The sequence below is a fragment of the Gobio gobio genome, assembly GCF_949357685.1.
Source record: "Gobio gobio genome assembly, chromosome: 5".
In the NCBI taxonomy this organism is placed as follows: domain Eukaryota; kingdom Metazoa; phylum Chordata; class Actinopteri; order Cypriniformes; family Gobionidae; genus Gobio; species Gobio gobio.
In genome coordinates, this window is record NC_137101.1 from 18392388 (window position 1) to 18416941 (window position 24554).

The 24554-nt window shown below is 40.0% G+C and overlaps 2 protein-coding genes across 2 annotated transcripts in view; one reads left to right on the forward strand and one right to left on the reverse strand.

Annotated features, from left to right (window-relative positions):
- sox5 (SRY-box transcription factor 5) overlaps nt 1-24554 on the reverse strand; it is a 233559-nt gene that overhangs the window by 204368 nt on the left and 4637 nt on the right. The gene's annotated exons all lie outside the window — the stretch shown is intronic.
- Nucleotides 16487-24554, forward strand: part of dnai7 (dynein axonemal intermediate chain 7) — a gene marked incomplete at both ends in the record, with an annotated part of 48463 nt that continues 40395 nt past the window's right edge. Inside the window, 2 exons of the mRNA XM_079816482.1 lie at nt 16487-16556; nt 16621-16683. Coding sequence (XP_079672608.1) covers nt 16487-16556; nt 16621-16683 — 133 coding nt within the window. The remainder of the gene's footprint in view (nt 16557-16620; nt 16684-24554) is intronic.

Below are 24554 nucleotides of genomic sequence, written 5' to 3' on the forward strand. Positions count from 1 at the left end.
AGAAAAGAAACACAACAACCTGTCAAGAGCAAAATGCCTCTAATTTTTCTGTCATCTGCCAGCAGTTTAACAAGAGAGGAGCGTTTCTACCCCCTCAATTTTCCCCCTGGCCATTTACACACACTGAGAACCAAACAAGAGGATGGGAGGGGAAGGAATCTGCTCGTTTTCTTTCTCTCTCTCTCCCTTTCTTTCTTTCCTCTCCCCTATATTTTTCACTTTCCTCCTATTCATCTCATCCTTTTCACTCTTAACATTTTCTTTTCCATCAGCTCGCCACAACGCCATCATTGGGAACGATTGGAGTTTGTGTGTGTGGAATTATCCCAATGACTTGAATCTTTTGATTCTGTTCATGAAAAAGATCCACAGAGTTTCTTTAACGGATTCATTTCTGTAGGTTACAGTAGGTGGCCACAAATGAATCATTCACTGAATCATTTGCTTAACATGCTCATAACATATTTAGGCCTACATTTATGTTAAAATTGCATATTTCTGTCATACATATTTGTCACACACATGAAACGGGTAAGGAACAGGTAAGATTTCTGTAATAGGTTTATATTTTATCATTACTAAATCCAATTATTTTCAGTCTCATACATTAACTAACTGAAAATAGCCATATCTTATTTGCATTTTGAATACAGAAATCCTAAATTTAGGTTTTGACTGCAGATTTGTTCAATAGAGTTGTTCACAAAGCAAGTCTTGATGTCTCTTAATTAAATTTTGCATGTCTGCAGACCTAATAAGAGACTTAAGAGAAATGTTGCTAATTGAAATAAAATATAAATATTAGATGAAGAAATATATATCTTACCTTGGCAACAAACTGAAATAAGTTAAGTACTAAAATGACAAACTGAACAGAAATATAATAAAAAAGACCACAAGCATTTTAGCAAAATTACTAAAACTTCAACTTCAACTCAAATGAGCTGAAAATATAAAATTAAACACTATAATATTATATAAATACTAAAATAACATCGCTCCACATATGATAGCAAATAAACAGTTTTCCTCAATTTGCTTACAGCCAAATTAACAACTTGATTCACTTTCATTCAACTGCTGTGCAGATTCTCGTTCATGTTTCATTTGTTGCAAAATGATCTCACTAGCTATGTTTCCATCCAAAGTTGCGAATGCAACTTATGCGCAAAATTGCAATATCGCATAAAACATTTGCTAAAAGCACCGTTTCCATCCAGTGAGTCGAAGAGAACAAAAAAAAAAAAAAAAAAAACAATTCACTAAGAAACATCGGAGAAGCCACCATATACATGAATTTTCGTATATAATAAATGATTTGCGTCCCAGAGAAACTTGTGCATCTCAATAAATGTGTTGTCTAGCTTTCAGAGGCAGATGCTGCTGTTTGGGAATGCAGTCATGCAAGACAGTTCTAGAAGGGAAATATACCGAGCATCTTTGACAACAGATTTCTGAATGACCAAAACAGCATTTCAGATGTTTTGCAAACAAGATTTTCCCGCTGGTTAGTACAGTTATGTACTGTTACATCGCGAAAGCCACATTATTATTTATTTTTTTAATGCGCATCAAGGAATTTATTCGGTAAATGCATTTCCATCATAGCCTGACATCGTCATACTAAGATTCTAGTCAGAATATGAGTCCGATACTGCTCCTGGACTGTGATTATGGGGTGAAAATGCCTCTGCATTCAAATGGATAGACCTACAACCAATCAGAGCAACAGAGTAAGTGACGTATGTTGAGCGACGCATAGTTTTCAACAGAACTCAACTGCACGCACACTGGAAGAAGTAGAAGAAGGTGATGTGTGTAAACGATCTTTGCTGGTGTTGTAAAAAGAATTTAAGGATACACGGAGTACTTACCAACACGATCATCGTTTTTGAGAGAAATAGTAAAGGTGAACGCATATGCGAACAAGTTCTCCGTTTACGTTACTGTTGATCATCTGTCCATCATCGTATAAAGCCCGCCCTGACAATTTCATTGGTCCGAGCAGCTCTGGTTCGAGCATAGTTGCTCCACAACAGATCAAGTCCAGACCAAACTTCCTGACCTAAACTGTTGTGGGTCCGACTCAAACAAGCGCATACGTTTTTTTTTGCGCATTTTTAGCATTTATGCGCATCCTGGCGTTTCCATTGAGCAATTTGGATGCGATAAATAGGTGGATGGAAACATGGCTAATGATTCTCTGACTCCTGTTCAAACCCAAAACACTTATGTTCAGAGAAGAGAGTATTTGTTCAGTTCGCCCAACGAAATGATTCTTTACACACTCGACTATTTGTTCACAATATACTGTCAAACGTTACACAAGGGAGAGACTTCAGAACCAAAAATATGAGTCAGTGCATAAGACTTCGTTCAAAAACACTGATTTGTCTGGAGGGTTGCAGTGATCCCGAGGGTGTAGAGGTCTGCTTGTGAGGCAGGTTAGACATCGGGCCCTGTGTTTACGTTCCAGGGGAACAGAAACTCTAATGTGGAGGTCTTCTGACTGCACCAGAGACAGTGTTTATGTTAAAGGCTGTTGCTCGTCTTTCTAAAGCACATTACACTGACTGCTGCTGTCAGCTTGTGTTACTTTGCCTCTTTAGTGGCGCAGGCAATTGGCTCCGACAGCCAAGCAGTGCGGATGAAATATTTAACTCTGCACCGTTAAAGGCACAACTCCGCCTTTGTCCTCTGAACTAGCCGTTTGTAACATTAGCAAAGTGGCGACAATGAGACCTTATGCTGAGGAGATGATGGGGAACAAAAAGGTGTGCATGTGTCTGTGTGTCCAGCCACAGACTTGAAGTAATGGTTATAAAAGTAATAGTTCAGCAAAAAAAATGAAATTTCTGACCATCGTTGTTCTGAACACGTATGACTTACTTTCTTATGCAACACAAAAGATGATATTTAGCAGAATGTTTACGCTGCTATTTTTTCAATTCAATAAAATCGATGTGAGGCTGTCAAGCTCAAAAAAAGCACCATGAAAGGGTCATATATTGCAAATAGCTATAAAATTTTGTTCAAACTTCTGAACAAAAGCAAAAAGTTTACTTTTAATGGTACTTTTACAGCCCATGGTTACTACATGCTTTTGTTGTACATAAGCAAGTTGCATGAACAGCTATTGAAGAGGAGTTTGAAATGACATGGAGATTAAACAACAGTTGATTTTTAAACACATATGAAAGCATGTGCAGTCTGTTTTTCTCTAATCTGTAGAAATCAAACAAGAACACTTCCCAACCATAGGCCGTGTATCCACCAGAAAATGCCAGCGCTCTTCTGAAAACACCTTGCACAGCAGATTTTTGTTTGGGGGGTGGGGGGTAAACATCAAACATCAAATTCCCCCCGAATGGTGGTTGATTCAGTCAAACCGGTCCTGGAGCACCCCCAGGACTGCACATTTTGCGTGTCTCTCTAATCTGACACACCCATTTCAGGTGTTGCTGTCTCTACTAATGAGCTGATGAGTTTAATCAGGTGTGTAGGATGAGGTAGACACACAAAATGTGCAGTGCTGGGGGTGCTCCAGGACCGGTTTGAAAACCACTGAGTTAAAGGGATAGTTCACTCAAAATGAAAATTTGATGTTTATCTGCTTACCCCCAGGGCATCCAAGATATAAGTGACTTTGTTTCTTCAGTTAGGGTTAACGCAAAAAAAACATTCACAGACAATGCACAGCCTTGAGCGCGCCATCACTTCCGGTGCGTGAGGTCTGTACACAATCTGGCGTAGTTTACGCAAGCACCGGATTATGTGTATTAGAGGTAAAAAAAAAAAAAAAAAAAATTCTCGCACAAACCGATCGTTTCGTGTCTTAAGACATGCCGTCACGAGCCACAGGGTTTAATTTGGATTTGTCTGTGTTTTTTTTTACTCTCATAGATTTTTGTTACCATTCACATGCATTATACGACAGACTGCAACGGTTGGAGTTAAAAAATCTTCATTTGTGTTCTACTGAAGAAACAAAGTCACCTATATCTTGGATGCCCTGGGGGTAAGCAGATAAACATCAAATTTTCATTTTTGGGTGAACTATCCCTTTAAGATGCTTTGGTTGCTATGATATGGAGTATCCGCGGAAGTGTTAGTATCGGTTTTCGCAGACAGTTTGTCTCGGAATATAAAAATGTTAATACAATGTAAAGTATTTGCTCTGGCTCTTGTTTTAAAGTGCCCCTATTATGGTTTTTTGAATATTCTCTTTCATGCAGTAATATAGCCGTTTGTGAATTTAAACGTTCTGCAAAGTTGTTAAGTTGAAAGTGCACAAAGTTATTGTCTCCCAAAAGAAAGAATCGACACTGAACCGCCTATTCGAGTCGTTTGTGCTTCGAATCCTGCGTGACGGTAATGCCCGCCTATGTAGTACGTTGTCCGTTCGCAAACAACTTGACACGCCCACATACATGTAATTTTACTAACTACTGCTTCTCAAATCTCTGAGATCAACGCAGGATTTTGCGAAACGCTTGCTCTGGAGAGACGGGTCAATAAACACAAAAAAAGGTTCTATATGGCACCCAAAAATGGTTCTTGGCTCGTAATCATAGGGGAACCTTTTTAAGAGCTATATAGCACCAATTTTGGTGCTTCAGTGGTTCTTCAACGGTTCTTCAGAGGTTCTTCACCGGTTCTTTGACGAAGGTGCTATATAGCACCGCTAACTAAGGTGCTATATAGCACCATATCTTAACATGTTCTGTATATGGTAGTGGTGCTATATAGCACCAAAAGTGGTTCCTCTATGATTACGACGAAGAACCATTTTTGGTGCCATATAGAACCTTTTTTTTTTAGAGTGTACCCAGTTTATTTAGACAAGCTTGCTCCTCAGAAATCACAACCTGTAAGTATGATTAATTATTGATGTATATATTTTGTACCGGGTATTCAAAACGTGTTTGTGTTTTATATTGTGGTCTCTGGCTAACTCATGTTATTACGGTCTTCCTGAAATAATATTACAAATCAGCTGTGGGCTACTATTACCTAAAACTGTGTTTATTAATGCAGATTGTCTGTCGTTGGAGCAAGATTTGTTTTGCAAACTTTAATGTTACATTAGTCTTTCAAGTTAGTGCTCGGCTAAAGTATGCACCATTATTAATACAGTTCCAGCACGTGCACCGCAATAAATTCGAAATATACACACACACATCGTTTGTTGATGGTGATAGTGAGGAATTACAGTTGCAACATCTCATGATGTAGCTCAAACCGAGTAGCTTATCACTGAGAAACGTCCTCCTCAAGTCATCCTTGCGATGCAGGTTTGGGTTGAATAAGTTCTTTCAATGTTTCATCATTAGACTCGCGCTTGGATTGATATGGTAAAATCGACGTCATCGTTACGGTCTTTACAGTGTGTACAGTCACTGAGGGTTGAGGAAGCCTCCAGAGTTGAAGTACAGTTATGGTAATGGGCGTTAGCTTCTGACACGCGCTGTAAGCAGTAGACCAATCGTAACAGACATGGCAGTCCGGCCAAACAGAGCAGTGCAGGCTCGCGGAAAGGAGGGATTTAGAGAGAATGATTCATCCAACGAGTCGTTTGAGAATCATTGAACAATGTGGTGATGTGCAGTGTGTATATGGTGAGAAAATTAAAGTGTTTTTTTTTTTTTTTACCTTTGATGCATGTAAACCTGTTGTAGGAGCCTTTAAAATAGCATAATAGGGGCACTTTAAGTTATTTTGTTCCGTTGTTGTGCTTCTTGTTGTCATCTGTTGCCGTTGTACAAGCAGGATGTTGCGATTGGTCGGTGTTGTATTTGTCCTGCCCCTCCTCCACTGTGATTGGAAGGCTAATAATAATAATAATAATAATAATAATAATAATAATAATAATAATGATGAATGAATGAATTATTATTTTTATTTTTTTCTAGAGAAGTTTCTCAGAACTGTAGTTAAAGGGTTAGTTCACCCAAAAATGAAAATTCTGTCATTAATTACTCACCCTCATGTCGTTCGACACCCGTAAGACCTCCGTTCATCTTCGGATCACAAATTAAGATATTTTAGTTGAAATCTGAAAGGCCTCCATTGGCACAATGCACGGTTCACTCTCAAGACCCTTAAAAAGGTACTAGAGACGTCGTTACAAAGTCCATCTCACTACAGTGGTTCTAAAATAACTTTATGAATCGGCGAGAATAGTTTTTGTGCACAAAAAAACCCTAAATAACGACTTATATAGTGATGACGATTTCAAAACACGGCCTCATGAAGCTTCAAAGCGTTATGAATCAGTGAGTCGAATCATGATTCGGATCGCGTGTCAAACCGCCAAACTGCTGAAATTTGGCGATCCAAACTGCTGATTCGGCTCACTGATTCATAACACTTCGAAGCTTCATGAGGCCGTGTTTTGAAATCATCATCACTATATAAGTCGTTATTTAGGGTTTTTTTGCGCACAAAAACTATTCTCGCCAATTCATAAAGTTATTTTAGAACCCCTGTAGTGAGATGGACTTTGTAACGACGTCTTTAGTACCTTTTAAGGGTCTTGAGAGTGAACCTGCATTGTGCCAATGGAGGCCTTTCAGAGCCATCAGATTTCAACTAAAATATCTTAATTTGTGTTCCAAAGATGAACGGAGGTCTTACGGGTGTCGAACGACATGAGGGTACGTAATTAATGACATAATTTTCATTTTTGGGTGAACTAACCCTCTAAGCATGTAGCTAAGTGTTTCGGGGGCTTCAGGACTGACTGTGCCAGTTTTGAACTTTGTAAACGTGTGGGTCCACCAAAGTGTCACTTAAGTGTCTTTAAGTGTTCATGCTGCTTTTAGCCGTGATATTGACACTCATGCTTTGCAAGTACTGTATATAAGGCTAAATTCATTGATTGAGACACTTTTTCCCAGCCATCTTAAAGTGTCCCAAACAACTTGAATTCAACCTATGTGAAGATGTGAAAGTTGTTGTACGCTCACGTGACTCAGGTTCGAGAAATAGAATGGCAACCCTGATCATTGTTTAACAGGTTAAGAGGGCAAAGTGACTAAACATCGAGCTCTTTTCACTGGTAGTTGCAATATTTGTATAAGTTGGATGAATTGTTGGTCATACAGTGGGGTCTAAAAGTAAAATCTGTGATTTTTTCTATTTAAACCCGGGGTTGGGGGTGTGGTCTGCCATTTCAGATTTCTGCACTATTTCTAGATAACTTGTGTATGTACAATTTGAGACACTGATCATGTAAACTCCTAAAATTAATGACATTTCTGTTCTATAAAAGTAACTTTTTACTCCAATAGTTATGCTGATAATACAAAATGTATAATGGACGAAATTAGAAAACCATTTTGGAACTTTGTACCTCACTGCATAACATTTTTTTTTACTGACATATGCAAATTTCTTCAAACACGTGCATTGTATTGCCTTTGTCAAGCTGGGAAGGGAGCATTGGTTTGTGAAAGGAAAAGGTAAACAGTTAGGGAGGAAAAAAAGGAAGAGTTATAGCAATACAAGAGACATAATATGCAAGACAATGTGTGCACGTAAGTATGTGTGTTTCATCCAAAGCTCTGGTACGGCTCACAAGCAGCATGAAAACACACTCAACACCTTATATAGGGCAGATTCACCTGCTGCTCCTATAACTCGTTGGCAGGATTACAGCAAATCATAAATTAGAGGAGAAATTTCAGTGATCCAGGAAAACAGGAGTCTAAGTCAGACTGCTCCGATTCTGTCACTACAGCACACAGGTTAGCAAGAACAACAGAGGGGTGCTCAGCCAAAGTGCTCACACCAGCTTTATCTGTCAGAAATATAATACCGGCTAGCTACAGTCCCTTCTCCATAATAAATAGCACACAAATGCAACACACACACCCTCAAAAACTAATGTGGATGACAGCGCTGGTTACCCTTAATGAGGTTACCTTTAATGAGTAATTGATTTCTCATTAATGAGTCATCAACAGTCGTGGGCTGCGTTTGTTTGGGCTTGTTAGTGGTTGGCACCCATAGGACAAAACATATGACCGCTTTATCATTAGTGTGTGACGATGTTTATCTGGCTGTGTCTGAAATCGCCCCCTATACCGTTAAATAGGACACTGTTTGAGGGGATAGCCATTTGTAGTGGTGTCCGTGGACATTATCGAGTGCATTCATTCAATCCCACAATGCACCGCAATAACGAGTGTACAACTGATAATGCTAGAGAATACCCATAATGCACAGTGAGAGTCGTGCCAAATTAATTCCCACACCACGGCAGAAGATGGTGCCCGCAGCTGAACTATCCATCCTTTCATTTTCCAAACTGCTGGTCCAATGCGTGTACAGCGTAATATGATACAGGTATAAATTCCTTTTTAATAGATAATATTACATTTTTCATTTAGGTGTATACACGGTTTCCATGACAGGTTGAGGTAAATCTTTTCATTACTAATGCAGCTGCCAGTTTGCGAAGCGTCAAATGATTTTTAAGCGACAAGCAAACTACGCAAAAGCAGCAGCCCTTCCGGCGCACTCAGTGTCTGAATTCACTCACTCTTTTCATTTACTCCAAGTAAACTATTAGTGGACTAATGTAGGAAATAGTAAATTAGGTCTTAGTCAATTTTTGGACACAGCCTCTGTTTGTCAATCGCTGCTCTGTTTGTTTGAATGAGCGCTGTGGTGTCAGAGGCATGTAAAGGTGTTTTCACACCTGGCTCGTTTGGTGCTTTTGTTTCAGAAACTGGCATGATTTCTCCCTTAGTTCAGTTAATTTAGGCATATATGAACAAGGCAATTGTGCTCATGTCAGCAATAATAAAAAAAACAGTCCTAGATCTCCTGAAAAAGGCAGACTTGGCCCGCTTGAAACCAGTGATGAGTATGAAGAGTAATTACGTATCTTGCGTGAAAAGCAGCAGTGTTTGATTTGCTTTGTTTTGCCTCTCAAAATGAATTGTGGGTTAACCTTAAAGGGGGGTCTAATGCTATTTCATGCATTCTGACTTATTTACGCTGTTAAAAAGTTGGATTCTCATGCTAAACATGGCCAAAATTTCAATACACTCCTTCAGAATTCGAATAAGTTTTGGAAAGTTTTTCTCGAGTATGGCCCTATATGACGCCATAAAAGGGCAGAATTCCTTGTATGGGCATTTGTCCCGGATGAGTGTGTACGCACATCAACCAGAGCAAGAGCACGTCCATCAACGAGCTTCGTTCGGGTTACAGAAGCCTTTGGCAGCGCTGTCATTTTGTTTTTACACCACGAAATCAACAATGTTTCGGTTGTGAGGGAAAGATAACCTTGTTCAGCTTCCCAAATAACCCAGCGTGAAGGAATGACAGTGGATGCAATTTGTTTTTCCGGAGCAGCAATGGAGTTCTGCAATTGTGTTTGTTCAAATGGTTGATCAAATGTTTGTGTTTTGTTGGCAATCGGTGCCTAAGTGCATATAATGTAAACAACACGAACGTATATTGAATCGAAAGTTATCCAGGGATTATGCCATGATGTATTGTGTGTGTGTGTGTGTGTGTGTGTGTGTGTGTGTGTGTGTGTGTGTGTGTGTGTGTGTGTGTGTGTGTGTGTGTGTGTGTGTGCGCGTGCTCGTGACTCTTTAGCCCCACCCATTGCACGCCTCCATGAGCTCGGTTGCTTTCTAAAAAAAAAGGATCGGTTCAGCGTATCTGTCTTTTATAAATATGATAAAACTAAAGACTCCTCGGAGACATGAAGGATGCAATGCTACTCTATAGGTACTCAAGATTAACATGACACTGGCAGAAACTGTTATGTACCCTTTAAGCAAAGACGAAGTGAAATGGCTTACTGAAATTGGGCAAACACATTTTGGAACAATGTCTCTACGTGTCTTATGAGTTTTGAGGGCAATAAAATCACCATTTTAATCCAGTGTATATGCCATGATAATATGGTCATTTAGTCCTTGAAATGTCCTGAAGGTGCCAGGAATTTTTTTTTAACTAAAAATGGTTCAAGGACTAAAAAATGATCAATGGTCGAACATGATAGAAAACTGGAACAAAATCCCTTTCAAAGGGGTGCCACATGCAGACTGCATGATGTGCATATGCCACACCACCCAAAACCATGGATCCCTTATTTTGGGCATGTTTTTTCAGACCTAGCTTATTTCTCTAGTGAAACTTGGCAACGCCGGTCATCAATACGTAATTAATAGAAGGGTAATGTGTTAAATGTTGGTTCGATCAAATTTTTGTTCTTGTTGTGCAACACTTTCTATTGGGCAAACCTACTGACCACCATAGCAGAGACAGAGGCCAGAAAGAAAGAATGATAAAGCGACAGACAGCCAGATAGGAACAGTGCATGGATGGATGGATGGACGGACGGAGGGACTGATTTCAGGTTTTGCTGTATTTGCTTATCAGTGGCCCAAAACACTTATGTTAATAATACTGTACGGAGCATGCTGGGGTCAATGCTTAGCCGTACGCATTTGTGTTCACGTGCATCTCTATTGATGGGTCAGCTGTGCTCCTGTGACAGTTTCCATCCTGTCTCCTTAACCTTCCTGGACCAGCTCTGTGGCAGCTCTGAGGTTTAATCAATGCGATGGAAGTGACATTTAGGGCCAAATCAAATTAGGTGGAAATGGAGGCAAACGGCAGGACTGCATTAAGTGCCGCCTGTATTAACACACAGGTCAGACACACAGAATCCATCGGCACATGTTGGCCGCCCGCCCATTCACGACACCCTATACCGGAGAATATGTATCACGATTAGATGCTTACTGACCCGGGACGCATGTAGTGCGATGACTAGAGCAAGATCTGCCGGAGAGATTGCAAACAAATACTATGCACAGGAAACTGTCCATATACAGTATTGTTTCATAAAGGCTATTCACACATACAGTCAGTATTTGGGACTGACAAGCCCAATTAAAATATTTAGTAAAATTTTTACATTTTAATATTTGTGAAGTATTTAATAAATATTTTTAATAATATAAAATGTATTTTTAAATAATCTAAACATTGAATTTTAAAGATACTAATCAGAAAAAAAACAAAAACAGACATTGATTCATAACTTTGTATTATCTAACACTTCACAGGGTTGAATATCCAGCAAAATAACTATATTGTGATTTTGATGTTTCCTAAATAAAAGTACTTATACATTCTGGTCATATAGCCCAACCTAGTGTAAGTATACCCATGTTTGTACTGTAAAACAGGACTAACAACCATATTCCACGTCAACCTGTGACTGAACATCCTTTAAAACATTAGGAAGAAAGCAAAGGTGACTTTAAACAAGCACTGAGGAACTGCTGGATTGAGCATGTGCTCTCTCTCTCTCTCTGACACACACACACACATACACACACACAGAACGAGAGATGTTCTCTTTTTCACAGTTTTTCTTTGTGTCTCACTTCAAAATCCACATGCAGGGCCAAAATACATGAAATATTCATAAAGCGTATAAAAGAGTGCTATCAAACATTCTGATTGTTCAGTGTCTCTGTCTCACGGGCATAAAAAAAGATCATTGGGTCAGGTCAGACTCGTAAAATAAATCACATATGACGGGAAGAAAGCAGCCTGTAAACGTCTGACTCCGTCTCAATTTGCCTGATTGAAAACGGCCTGTCAGACCAAATACTGACACGCCAAATGGAATTGAAAAAAATAAATAAATAATCACGGAGGCTTCTGGTGGGCTACAAGAGAAAACGAACAAGTTGCATGAACAGAAACAGAAGTAGTCTGAAAGTCCGGCTCAAGGGTACCAGACCCTCAGGCCCAAACTCGCGCTCAGGATAGAGTGTCTCACTTTGAAGGAATGCATGTCAAACTTCCTTCAGTGTCTCTCACTGCTAAAGAAATCCCACTGCATCCAATTGCAGAGAGACGGGAGGGTGTAGTGAGCGAGTGGGGATGTAGGCAAGCAATGCTGCTGCAGAGATACATATGTCTGCATTCTAAGGTAACGAGGAACTGCGTGTCCGTCCTGACAGCTGTCAGTGTAACCTGTCTCAGATTCTCGTTACACACACACCCACACACACAGACGGCATGTCAATTAGAAGCCAGTTTGACCTGAGCAAGACTGATTAGATGCCTCATGTTTGCACCCTGAACGTCAGTTTGATCTAAACCTACTTCTGAAGAGATAACACACCTGCTTCACTCAGCTAAGCAAACAACAGCCACAAAGTACAATATCTAGTTTGTACTAGTGGTCGACCGTTGTAGGTTTTTTCAGCTTGTCAATGTTCAAGAGAGCACGGTGGCCGATTGCTGATATACACTGCAGGTATGTTAAAACAATTTCACCACATACCTTCTCTCTGAAACACTGCCCGCCAGATTGATGTCAGCAAACCTAAATGCTCAAAATTATTTATAGGTTAAGAGACATAGTGGGAAAATTTTGTGTGAGAAAGAAACAACGACAAACAACAACAAAACAAATTCAAAATGCTAATTAGTCTGCCATGTTGTAGGATGATAAACTATTTCTGTTTATTCTGTTATACTTTGTTAGTGAGTACATTTTCAATCATCTGATTTGATTGGCTAAATTATGTTTTAAATGTAGTTATTTTTACTTTGCTTATATGCGTTTGCTGCGTTCCAGACAGAATATGAGAGGTATGAAGTGGAAGCAGTGCTGGAAGAGTTTTGACTTCACCTGTTCAGCGGTTCTTTGGGGTGGTTGAGGTGCTATATACAGTAGCACCGTTACCATATAAAGAACCTGTTAAGCACATTAGGGTTCTTCAGCAGTTCTTTGGGGTGGTTAAGGTGCTATACAGCACCACTGCCATACAAAGAACACGTTAAAGGGTTAGTTCACCCAAAAATGAAATTTCTTCCATTAATGACTCACCCCAATGTTGTTCCACACCCGTAAGACCTCCGTTCATCCTCGGAACACAGTTTAAGATATTTTAGATTTAGTCAGAGGGCTTTCAGTCCTTTGAATGTAAGTGTATGCACACTTTGCACGTCCAGAAAGGTAATGAAAACATCATCAAAGTAGTCCATATGTGACATCATTTGGTTAGTTAGACTCTTTTGAAGCGTCGACAATACATTTTGGTCCAAAAATAACAAAAACTAAGACTTTATTAAGCATTGTCTTCTCTTCCGGTTTTGTTTGAATCCGCGTTCACGACGCCACAGTGACGCTGCTGACGTAAGACGCTGTGATGTGTTATCTGTTATCTGGTATCTGTATAGTTTTTAATCATACTTATAAACTTCGGGTTTCGGGTAGTAACCCGAGAACAAAAAGAACTACAAAATTTGACTGCTTTACGGCATATACGTCACTTCCACCACCACCCCCACTTCCTTAAATTCGGTTGTGCGAACCCAACTATCATTTGTTTGCCGAATGTTATAGTCATGGCCGAAGCAGCACAGAAAAATAAGAAAGCAAAAGGTTTTGTCGGAGGAAAGCAAAAAGAGGAAACGAGAAAGTGATCGGATTAATGGCAGGACGAGGATCAACATTGGGCCAGTGTTTGCTCGTTGGCGTGAGCTGAAGGAGGAGGGGCTACATTCTTGCAAGTAAATACATAAGACGTACAAAATCATATTTTAGGATACCTAACATGTCTGTGATATTTGTTTATTTGTCTTGCCTCAAGCTATAATGCAAATCGATTTTTTAAATTTGCAGATTCATCTATGATAGCTTTATAATATTGACGATATATGGTTATTACCTACCACTCAAACATTGAATTGAAGTATCATAGATTCTGTAAAATGGTAACCAGTAGACTAGGCTACTATAATGACGCTGGCTTGTAAACGTGAGCATCGCGATCATTTGGCGTTTGAAAAAAATAAAACCCATGAAATTACATTCATATGACATGCTGAAACATATGCCACTGTACCTGGGATGAAGACATTTCACACGCGACGCAAGCAGAACACCTGCATGTAAACTCCATAGACAGGTGAACTCCTCCTGCAGTGTTCAAGACTATCATAGTTGTCATGTCAACAAATGCACGTGCGATGCATCCCCTGATGTAGGATGACAGTTTTCGACAGTAGTAGATGACAATACTGTTTCCCAACTGTAGGGGGACCCCGAGAGCAAAACCTACCTAGTGCTGCTTTAAAGTTTTTCTAACACTCTCTTATGCCAAGTTCACACTGCGCGATTTTAGGCTCGATTTTCACTCGCCGACAGGTTTTGCGAAATCACAGACAAATGTCCGAAGTCCTAGGCAAATCGGTGCTCGTTCACGCGAGTGACGATCACGCAGCTAGTGTGAAAGACGTGATCTGAGAGAAATCGCAGTCGAGTCGCCAACGCTTGTGCGATATTTGGTATGCTAAATATCTGAACCGGTCTGCGATTCAAAATCCTGCTGTGTGAAATGTGTTCTGACTGAAAGTAACATTTCGATGACCTACAGCCAATGAGAGAGCAAGATACAGGGCAGCGGGAAGTTCGAGGAGGAGTCATAGACCAAAATATCAGTAATTTAAAAGGTCCCATGGCATGAAATTTTCATTACAACTCTCAGATACAAACAAAATAAACTCACGCTCTCAACAACTCGGTACAATCTCCGTCTCTCTGGTCCACATGCAGTCCGTCTCTCTCTCTGGCAGTGCTTGCAGACCTCGCTAAACCACGCCCCCTCCGCCACATCATCTAATACTCATTTCAAATGCAAAGATGTCAGCCAATCACAACAGTGGGCATGTTCACTGAAGTCTCACAGCAGACACGCCCCTTCAAACAGAGCATTCAAGCCAGAGGCCTAATATCAGTATAGAAAAAATGCTTATTTCTAAATTAATGACATTTTTTTATGTATAAACCATACTAACAATATAAGTACACCTCAAGAAACATTATAAAATAATTTTAAAAAATCCATGCCATGGGACCTTTAATAGATATATTTACAATTATATCAAATAGAAACAAAACAAACATTTACTTGACAAGCTGCAAATTGCGAAATTATTTATTTACCTTCAAATCATTACCATTTCCTCCTCCATAATCTTTTTTTCTCCTTTTTACTGCAAATCAGCTCACAGACAATTTGGATCGCAAGCATTTTTTTCTTCTTTTTTTTTTATAATTCCAGTCTCACACAGCGATCTTGCATTATTTCCTTATGACTTCTCGCGCGTTTGGTTGTGAAATGTAGTTTGCGGACCAAACAGAGTTGTCGCAGAGTAAAGTCATGCAATGTGAAACCCCCTGTCGCCAATCCATCGTGCAATGTGCACACAGCAGCAACTGAATGCTACCCAAGGTAGTCATGCAGTGTAAAAAGAACAGTGATCTGACTACTTTAACAATCGTGCAGTGTGAACTCTGCATTAGTCTCTTAGTTTAGTTGGGGAAAGGATTTTAAAAAAAGACCTTAAAATATAGTGTATTTCCTGAAGTTAACATGGTTCTCAACCTTTTTGCCCCCGAGGCCTCCCTATAAGGAAATATTCCAGGGCCCCCACACGAGACTTTTTGACCCCAGAAAAGCATTAAAAGTGATTCAAAACAGCTTTTGCCATTGTAGTAATTTCCCATTCATAACAAACATATGAGAATGGGTATCTAAAATCTAAGGAGGAAAATGGGGTGGTGGATACAGTTCAGATACGTAGAGCTGTCAGTTGCAGTTTAAATTATGTGGAAGGAGGAATACAATTAGAGGATGAGAGAAAGCCAAGACATGGTGATTGGCTGTAGTCTCTGAATGAATGTACCTCTTATGGCACCATTTGACAAAGGTGCTGTATAGCACCTTTAAATATAAGTGCTATACCACCTAAAGTGGTTTCCTTATGATTACAAGCCAATCAACCACCTTTAGTGCTGTTTGGTATTATTTTTGTTTAGCGCTTGTCTGTATATTGTTATATATATATATACATATTTTTTAAATTTGACAAGATGGTAGATAACGCTAGTGTTTATCGGATGCCGATAATCTGAAAAATGGTTGAATAACTCTAGTTTGTACTTTCATTGAACACTAGACAATCCAATCCAATAAACATCCCAGTTGGTGATGAGACCATGTTTAACATAGAGAATATCCCTTGAGCACAACCGGGGCAATTTAATTCACAGAGGGCTGAGTTCAATGACCACAATGTCAGAAATAAATTCACTTTCTCAAGCAAAGAGCTCTTTTGTTCCACTCGAACAGTACAGAGGGCACCAGAGAAAATGTGTAAGATAAAGACTCTCTCATAATAGATAAGGTTCCTTTGACAGAAGCCTCAGAGAAGCAGATTCGCCCTTGGCCCAAACGCCCTTTAATGAAAGCCTGTATTATGTCTGCATGAAGTCTCTTAAGGACAGAAGAGCAGGACTATAAGGAGCAGCAGGCCCCACAGGCACCACCTAAGGATGAGGTCACATCCACATTTACCCACAATTCCCAGCTGCAGGACACCGGGTGGGAGCACAACGAGCAGTGGCCTTTCTGAAAACGACAGAATGCGGGGCGGGTGGGGGCACCGAGAACAATACAACAAAGGCGAGAGAAAGGAAAAGGAAAAAGAGAAAGGTATGAGCAGACAAAAGTAAGAGCATTCATTAAAAGCCATCAGATTGTCTTCCTGTCCTATCAGCCAGCATCAAAACCATCCGCAATCTAGAGGGGAACTACAAAGTGGATCCCGGGGCCTACAGAAGTGAGGTTTTGATCAGACTAATTAAAAGCCATTTTGTTTTAAACAAACAGACACAACTCTAATTGGCTCTTTTCCATAAGAAAGGGAAGATGTTGAAAGTGAGAGAACGCACAGGGAAGATCAGAGGGACGCTCTCAGGCAGAGGGGCTCTCACTCACACACACACACACACAAGCTTGATGAAACCACAGAGACAAAGAACAGTCAGAAACACACACGCGTATTGGCAAATACTTCCAAGTATTATATCTATAACAGCTAAAAGAACGTATGATCAAACTTTATGGAATAGCACATTATGTGCTCTATAAGTTACAAATCACATAATTTCCTAGGGGTTTCACATTTACACTGTGTCACAGAACAAAGCTTTGATTCTATAAAGCTGAAGTGCAGAAGCTTTTGCTGTGTTAAAATACTTAGTCCAAATTTACAGAGCATAATATGCAGATATGACTATAAGGAATACATTCATAGGTTGATATCAAAACATTTCTCTGTTTGTTTTAATCCTGACCAATCCCAAGATTCCCAACATAGCAACATTGGCTAAATCATTGGTCATTTTTTTTTCAATCATTTTCTCAATTTAATTTGGTGACACAAGAGGAACAGAATGTACACTCTTCAGTTTTAAAAGGAAGGGGGTCTTTGGGTCAACAAAAAATATAGCAAAGGGATCAATGATATGTTGCTTTATATATAATTTTATATATAAAGCAACATATCATTGACCCCTTTGCTATTGTTTTTGGATGTATTGGGTTCAGAGGGCAAAACTGTAACCGAGCATTGTGCAAAGTAGGAACAGCGAGTGCTTTTGCACACTTAGAGGACTTTCAGGGTAAACTGTAGGTCATCCTGTTACACTGACCTAAGACCAGTGAAACACATCCGAATCCTGACCGGATTCATTTAACATTAATGGCAGCGATGGTCTCAGATCAGTGGTCACGAGACACTCGCTATCAGATCTGAACCAGAGCTCGACCGCTGCAACCGGCCAATGAGTATAGATCCGAAACACTCTCTTGGGACCTGAACGATGGCACACACACACACACACACACACACACACACACACACACACACACACACAAACAGAACAAAATAAACCGAACGACCCCCACAGGCATGTGAAAAATAAGCAAGGTTTCACAAAATACCAAAGTAGGTCATTGATTTATTGAGTGCAAAAATCCATAGTATTTTCCCCCTTTTCTCTGGTCTCCAATCTTCCCATAAAGTAGAAAGACAGGATCATAAAAGTGAGGAAAAAAGTAACTCGCACGCAAAGAGATGACATTACATTAGCCGCAGCTTCTCATATCCATGTAACAATGTTCAGTTATCTATATGATAATGGAGGACGTCTGAAACCAAACAATATGAAGACACACACAATCATGTGGACATAAAAGCCCAAAGCCTTGAGACTAAATCATGTGTGCTGCAATCTGCTCAATAGACGCCTCACGACTTTGTTTGTTTGCTTGTTCTGGGTTGGAAAACAATAAATGCCTCTCAACAAAGACAGCCGTTCTCCTTTGTGCTCTGGCTGAAACATCAGTTCATGGATTGTGAGATTCAGTCACATTGATATGTATATGGGATGCCACATGGGAAGGACAATAACGGCCTCAAAACAGTAAAAACAAAGTATGCACTGAAGATACAGATCTATATTTACCTACGGCCTCTATATGCAAATGGTTGTGTGAAATCAACCTGGCATGTTGTTCTCTTATCGTCACTGGAATTCAAAATCAACAATGGTGTTCTGGAATATGCGTTTTCGTAAGAGAGAGAAAATCCAATTTTCATGCCACAAACACCTAATTGGAGTGGATTATTTGTGCCCTATTTGGCAGCGAGACAATAAATATGATGAATTCTTTGCCTTTAAAGTCTACATGTATCTTTGTCAAAAGTGTTAGGTCTGAGGCTTTTTAAGGTAGAAGTGTGGGAGGCAAATGCACACATTTCAAGACAAGAGACCCCGAATAGAAGAATAAAATGAAGACAACACAAAAAAAGGATGAACAACAGGAGATGAAGACGAAGAGGTGGCAGATAAAGAAAGGCAGTGATGAAATAATCAAACTTAGTTGTACAACATCTGCTCAAACATCATTTTTTTTGTCATGAAATGATATTAGCAACAAAGGCGAAACCATTATGGATGGAGCAAAACCGGTGGGAGACTGTTAAGCCCGGGACACACCAAGCCGATGACTGGCTGTCGGGCAATGCCAGGCCGTTTTTGAGCGTCAACCGACGCCATCTTTCGGTGTGTTCTGCACCTTTGGCTCTAGTCGGACAGGTTTTTTTGGGGCCGATTTGGCAAGTAGAATTGGCGTTGGGCCACCGGTGAGAGAGAGGACTCAAAACAAAACAGCAAAGAAGTCAAAACAGTACCGTTAGAAGGCAGTTCTAATTTTAGATCAACTTACCTGAGTGTTAGCGGAGTGGAATAAAGAAAGTGATCAGCAAGATTGATATTCAAAACGGTGTTTACAGTTTGTTTATCAGCAGCGACGGTTTCCCTTTTTGAATGACGAGTCTAGAAGAATATATCTGCAGAAACAGACAGTTGTCTCATTTACATGCAGGCGCAGAATGCGCATGCTAGTTGACGGCGGCTGGAGTTCAGCTTGTGCAGCTTTTTTGCCCCGAGGCAGGCGACGCGAGGCAACACCACCTTCCCTTGGTGCTAGTTCTTTGGTGTCGGTTTGGTGTGTCCCTCCTTAATGTCCCAAAAGGAACAATTGAGCGAAAGTTATAAACATATAGGAGATGCACAATACAGTGTTCAGCCACAACAATAAAACCACTGACAGGTGAAGTGAATAACACTGATTATATCATAACAATGACACCTGCCAAAGGGCGGGATATATTAGGCAGCAAGTGAACAGTCAGAGTTTGAATTTCATTTGTTGGAAGCAGGAAAAATGGCCAAGCAAAAAGATACTAATGACTTTGACAAAGGCCAAATAATGGCTAGACGACTGGGTCAGAGCATCTTCGAAACGACTTGTAGGCAGTGGTTAGTACCTACCAAATGTGGTGGAAGGTGGGACAAGGGGTGAACTGGTGTCAAGCTCATGGTCGCTGATGCACATGGGAATTTTAGCCTGTTTGATCTGATGAAAAAATTGCTGAAAAACGTAATGCTGCCCATGAGTTTGCCGTGTATGGAGCTTTGTAGCAGCAGACCGGTCAGAGTGCCAATGATGATCCCCGTTCACCGTCGAAAGCACCTTCAATGGACATGTGAGCATCAGAACTGGACCATGGAGCAATGGAAGAAGGCTGTCCGGTCTGATGAATCGCAATTTCTTTTAGATCAGGTGGATGGCCAGGTGCGTGTGCGTTGATTATCTGGGGAAATGATGGCAACAGGATGCACAATAGGAAGAAGGCCGGAAACTATTGCCTTAGCATATCAGCTAGATTTTTAATATCAATACATCCCTACAAACCTTTCGGAATAAATTGCAAAGAAGAATAGACCTATCGGTAAGCCCCGCCCCCCTTAGTTACTGTTGCTAACTCGGACAAACAAACGGAGTTGCTATATCTTACAATAGAGACAGAGCGTATTTAGGCCACGCCCACACCGGGGGGGGGAAACAATCCAACGCTCTCCATTGACTTTGCATTGCGGGAGGCTGCCTCATTGTCATTTCGGACTTATAACAAAAAACAGAACAATGTCTAAAAGCTGATATGTGACAAGGTGTACAGCAAACAAGCTAAAAAACACAGAAATACGTTTTTATAAGCTGTCGACCCAAAAAAACGAGCGTTTAAGAAGATAAAAGTGGATACAGGCAATACGAAGTGACGCTTCAGCAGGATGAATGGGTAAATTTTGGGATCCTGACACTCAGTATGTGTATGTGTGCAGTAAACATTTTGTCACTGTTAATTCAAATATCCAAATGTCAGTTTTATATATTATATTTACTGTCGCTGATCACGTTCCCCTCTAGTCGCTGTAGTTCTCAGTGTAATATGACCTGTAGCGCTCTGTCTCAATGGCCTGAATCCACTTTTTTGTCCTTAAACGCTCGTTTTTTGGGTCAACAGCTTATAAAAACGTCTGGGTTTTTGCTTCTGGGTTTTGTTTAGCTTGTTTGCAGTTCACTTTGTCACATATCAGCTTTTATACATTGTTCAGTTTTTTGTAATAAGTCCGAAATGACAAGGAGGCAGCCTCCCGCAATGCAAAGTCAATGGAGACGGTTTGATTGTTTTCCCCCCCGGTGGGCGTGGCCTTCAGATTATGACGCGTGTCGCTCTGTCTCTATGACAGCTGTCAGTGTGAAAATCTTATCCCAAGATGTTTTTGGACACAGAATGTAGCGTATATCCCATCCGAATGATGGCCAAACTTCACTGATGGTTTATCAAGTTTATTATGTCCTTTTTCACTCCAAAAAAAATCATCGTAAGAGCTGAACAAACAAAGCATAAGAAGTGCGCATTAACGTCTCATTCACAAACCATCTCTCTCCGTTGCATTACCATTAACATACACAGTAAATTACACAAAAACACTCACAACTAACAGTAAACAAACATATACACAGAGCTTATGCCTTTTTGAGGGTGCAGTTAATAACTGGTAAAACTTTGTATCTGCGAGCTCTCCCTTTCACTACCCGGAGACTATAATACCCATCAAAATAGGAGTCCTTAAACATATCTAAAATTAAATTAATTTAAATACAACCAGTTTAATATGGAGAGGCACTGAAATGTAGACCTTCGTGTTTTTGACCTACAGTGTTACATGACCTAAGAACAGTTAGTTATTACGGTTTGTATGTCAGCAGGGACTTTAATAGTAACTTAACGAGAGAATGACAAACAGAAAATCCTCTCAGGATCCCTGGAATCAGTGTTACAGTACCTCAGGCACGACATTTTAGCATTTTTGTAGCATAAACACCATCAAACCGATGACAGCTTCGGATTTTCCAATGTTTCTCTATGGCGCTGACACCTAAAGATGTCCGAGTTCCGGTCCCAGCGCAACTGATACTCAACTGCTATTGCCTCATCTGCGTTCGAGGGGAGGGGCTTACCGATAGGTCAATTGTGCACAATAAGACCAGGAACGTGTGTTACAAAAGTAAATTGCGTAGATTTTGATTTAATGTCGACTGTAAGCTCAACACATCCATTTAAAGCATATTTATCCACATAGAGCCGGGTCGGAGCGCAGGGTCAGACAGATCACAAAGCGTCTTCAACAGACAGGGGACACAGAACCTCGCTCGCCATGATCACAGCGCAGGACGCCACCAGCACAAGGGATCTAATCAGCAACTTTCTCAAGCACACGAAGCAAACAGAACCATACCGTTCCTCCCTGTATCTTCATTCCTCTCCGCCCTGTCCGTGGCTTCCTTTCAGACTAGATTCAGGTCAACAGCAACAAACACAGAGAGTGTCCTTTCATCAGGCATTGTTTGGCTTGTGTCTTTCACACTAGGGAAACACAATCAGCGGGTAAGAAGAAAGACAAGGGAGACAGAGAGAGACCACAAAGGGAGCTGATTTTTCTCTTGGCTCATAAAATGTATTATTAATCCAATTTTTACATGGGCCCTTAAATTTGGCTCAACAGGGGAGGGGGGGAAAGAAACTGGATTGAGCAAATTAATGAGGTAAACGTAATGATCTGAGATGATCAAAGGCAATCGGTGTTGAGCAAGTACAGGCCACCAATTAAGAAAATAAGCCCAGGAACGGACTTAAATATGCACCACGGCAAACGATGAAAGACAGGGTCGGCGGGAACGTACTAATTTCCCTAAACGAAATTGTTGAGTTATGCGGCAAGATGACTCAGAGTGTGGTGGTTAAGGACAGGGATTAGAAGAGGAACGCAGAAACCTTGAAATCCCACAAGACCACGAGAACAATCGGTTTTGAAAAAGGAACAATGAGATGAGCCGCTATTCAGCAAACTCGAGCAAACGCTGGAGTGTCGCAAATCTGAAACCACAAAACGGAGGTTTAATTAATAAACGAATAGATCAATAAATTGAACAAAGTCTTCGTGAAATTAAACATAAAAAAATGTTCCTTTGTGATAAAGACCATCAACTCTTGACGTACATTCAGGTACACTTACATTCAAACGACAAATGCTCGTCTTTATTATTATAAAAGTTATAAAAGTGTGCCCTCTCATTTATCCTTGATTGATCAAAGTGTCAAGGCAACCCAGCCCTCACACACATCCACATTTCAAGTGTTTCTGCATTATAGAGGGGCACTGTCACCCAACAATGTACATCACAAACATTTAAGAGTAGCTAGCTTCCATCCTCCACATACTGATTCATGTGGAGTTTACTTATGATGACCAATCAGATGACAAAGTCTTACATAGCCAGATTCAATGGCATATGGCCATTCACTAATGGTGATGAGACACAGGGCCACTTTTTGAGCAATGTTACTAGGCAATGTTGCTGTCAACGGGCAACCAGGTAAGACACAGGGCCCATGACTGATCTAAAGTATCCAGATAGAAATGTGTTGCCCATTCCCAATGGGAAAGTGGCCAAGCAACATTGCCCCATGTATGTTAGTGGTTAGTACATTTAGACAGGAAGAGACCATCTGACAGACATGTAAAGCAACCAACAATAGCTTGCTTTGTGTTCCCTTCAGGGGCAGGTTTATGTACAATAGAAAAATGATATATGTCCTGAAGTAAAAAGCACAATTTCAAAGACATAAAACATAACAGTTGCGAAGAAAGTAGGCTTAATTTATTCATAATTGATAAGTGTATTTACAGTATGTGGGCAGAAGAGGTTCTAACACTTTCTTCCTGATTTCAAAATGTGCAAAAAAAACAAACACACATCAATTTTGTTACTCTGAAATGAGTAAGACAGAAGCTTCCATTACCTTACAAACTGCGCAAACTGAAATTGCGAATTGAAAATACGCCCAAAGGAAACACGTCAATTTCGCAAAAACTCCCATATAAATCGCAAAAAAGATTTTACGCTCGCATGAGGTGGTTTTCGGGACAATTCGAAAAAGGAAATTTTCGCAAAACTGCAATGGAAACAGAAGATGAGACAGTTCTTTATTAAACTCATAAAAGACATTAGAATTACAGGAATACTGGATTCTAAACAACATAGAAATGCCACAAATTATCATTAAGACATTTGAAGCAGATGAGGGAGAAACATCCACAAACACCTCATATGTGGCCGCTCAAGTATAAGGTGCTTTCCTTGCCATTGAGCCTTGGATAACACACCTACGTCTCCTTCCATTTAAAAATAATGGCTAGTGCGGTGGCGGGGATATACATAAACCTACCAACATGTGGCATCATTTTAGGAATGACAACGAGAGAGTTTGTTTTAGTCATAACATAATAGTTTATATAGCAATAGTTTTTTAATCGACATTTAGAAAATATCGCAAAAGTTTTGCGCAAATCTGTAATGGAAACGCGGCTAGATTGTAAGGTCACTTATCTATTAAAGTTTCTAATAATAATAATAATAACAACAATATATACATTCAAAACAGCTTAACACATTCCACATTTCTAAGGTGACCAGGAGTCTATTAATCCATTATAATTATTTAAATTTGTAAGTCTACTCAAAGAAATAAAACATTTCTGAGAAAAAAAGAAAGAAAAAAAAAGGAAAAAAATCACCCCACATTATGCTGGCTAAAAGGGATGAGTTGAATCACTGGATAAAAGTATTTGTATTTGTATTTTTTTTCTACAGTTTATACACGCATACTACTTTTTTTTTTTTTTTAAGAAATCAATACTTTAATCCAGCAAGGATGCATTAAATCAACAAAAA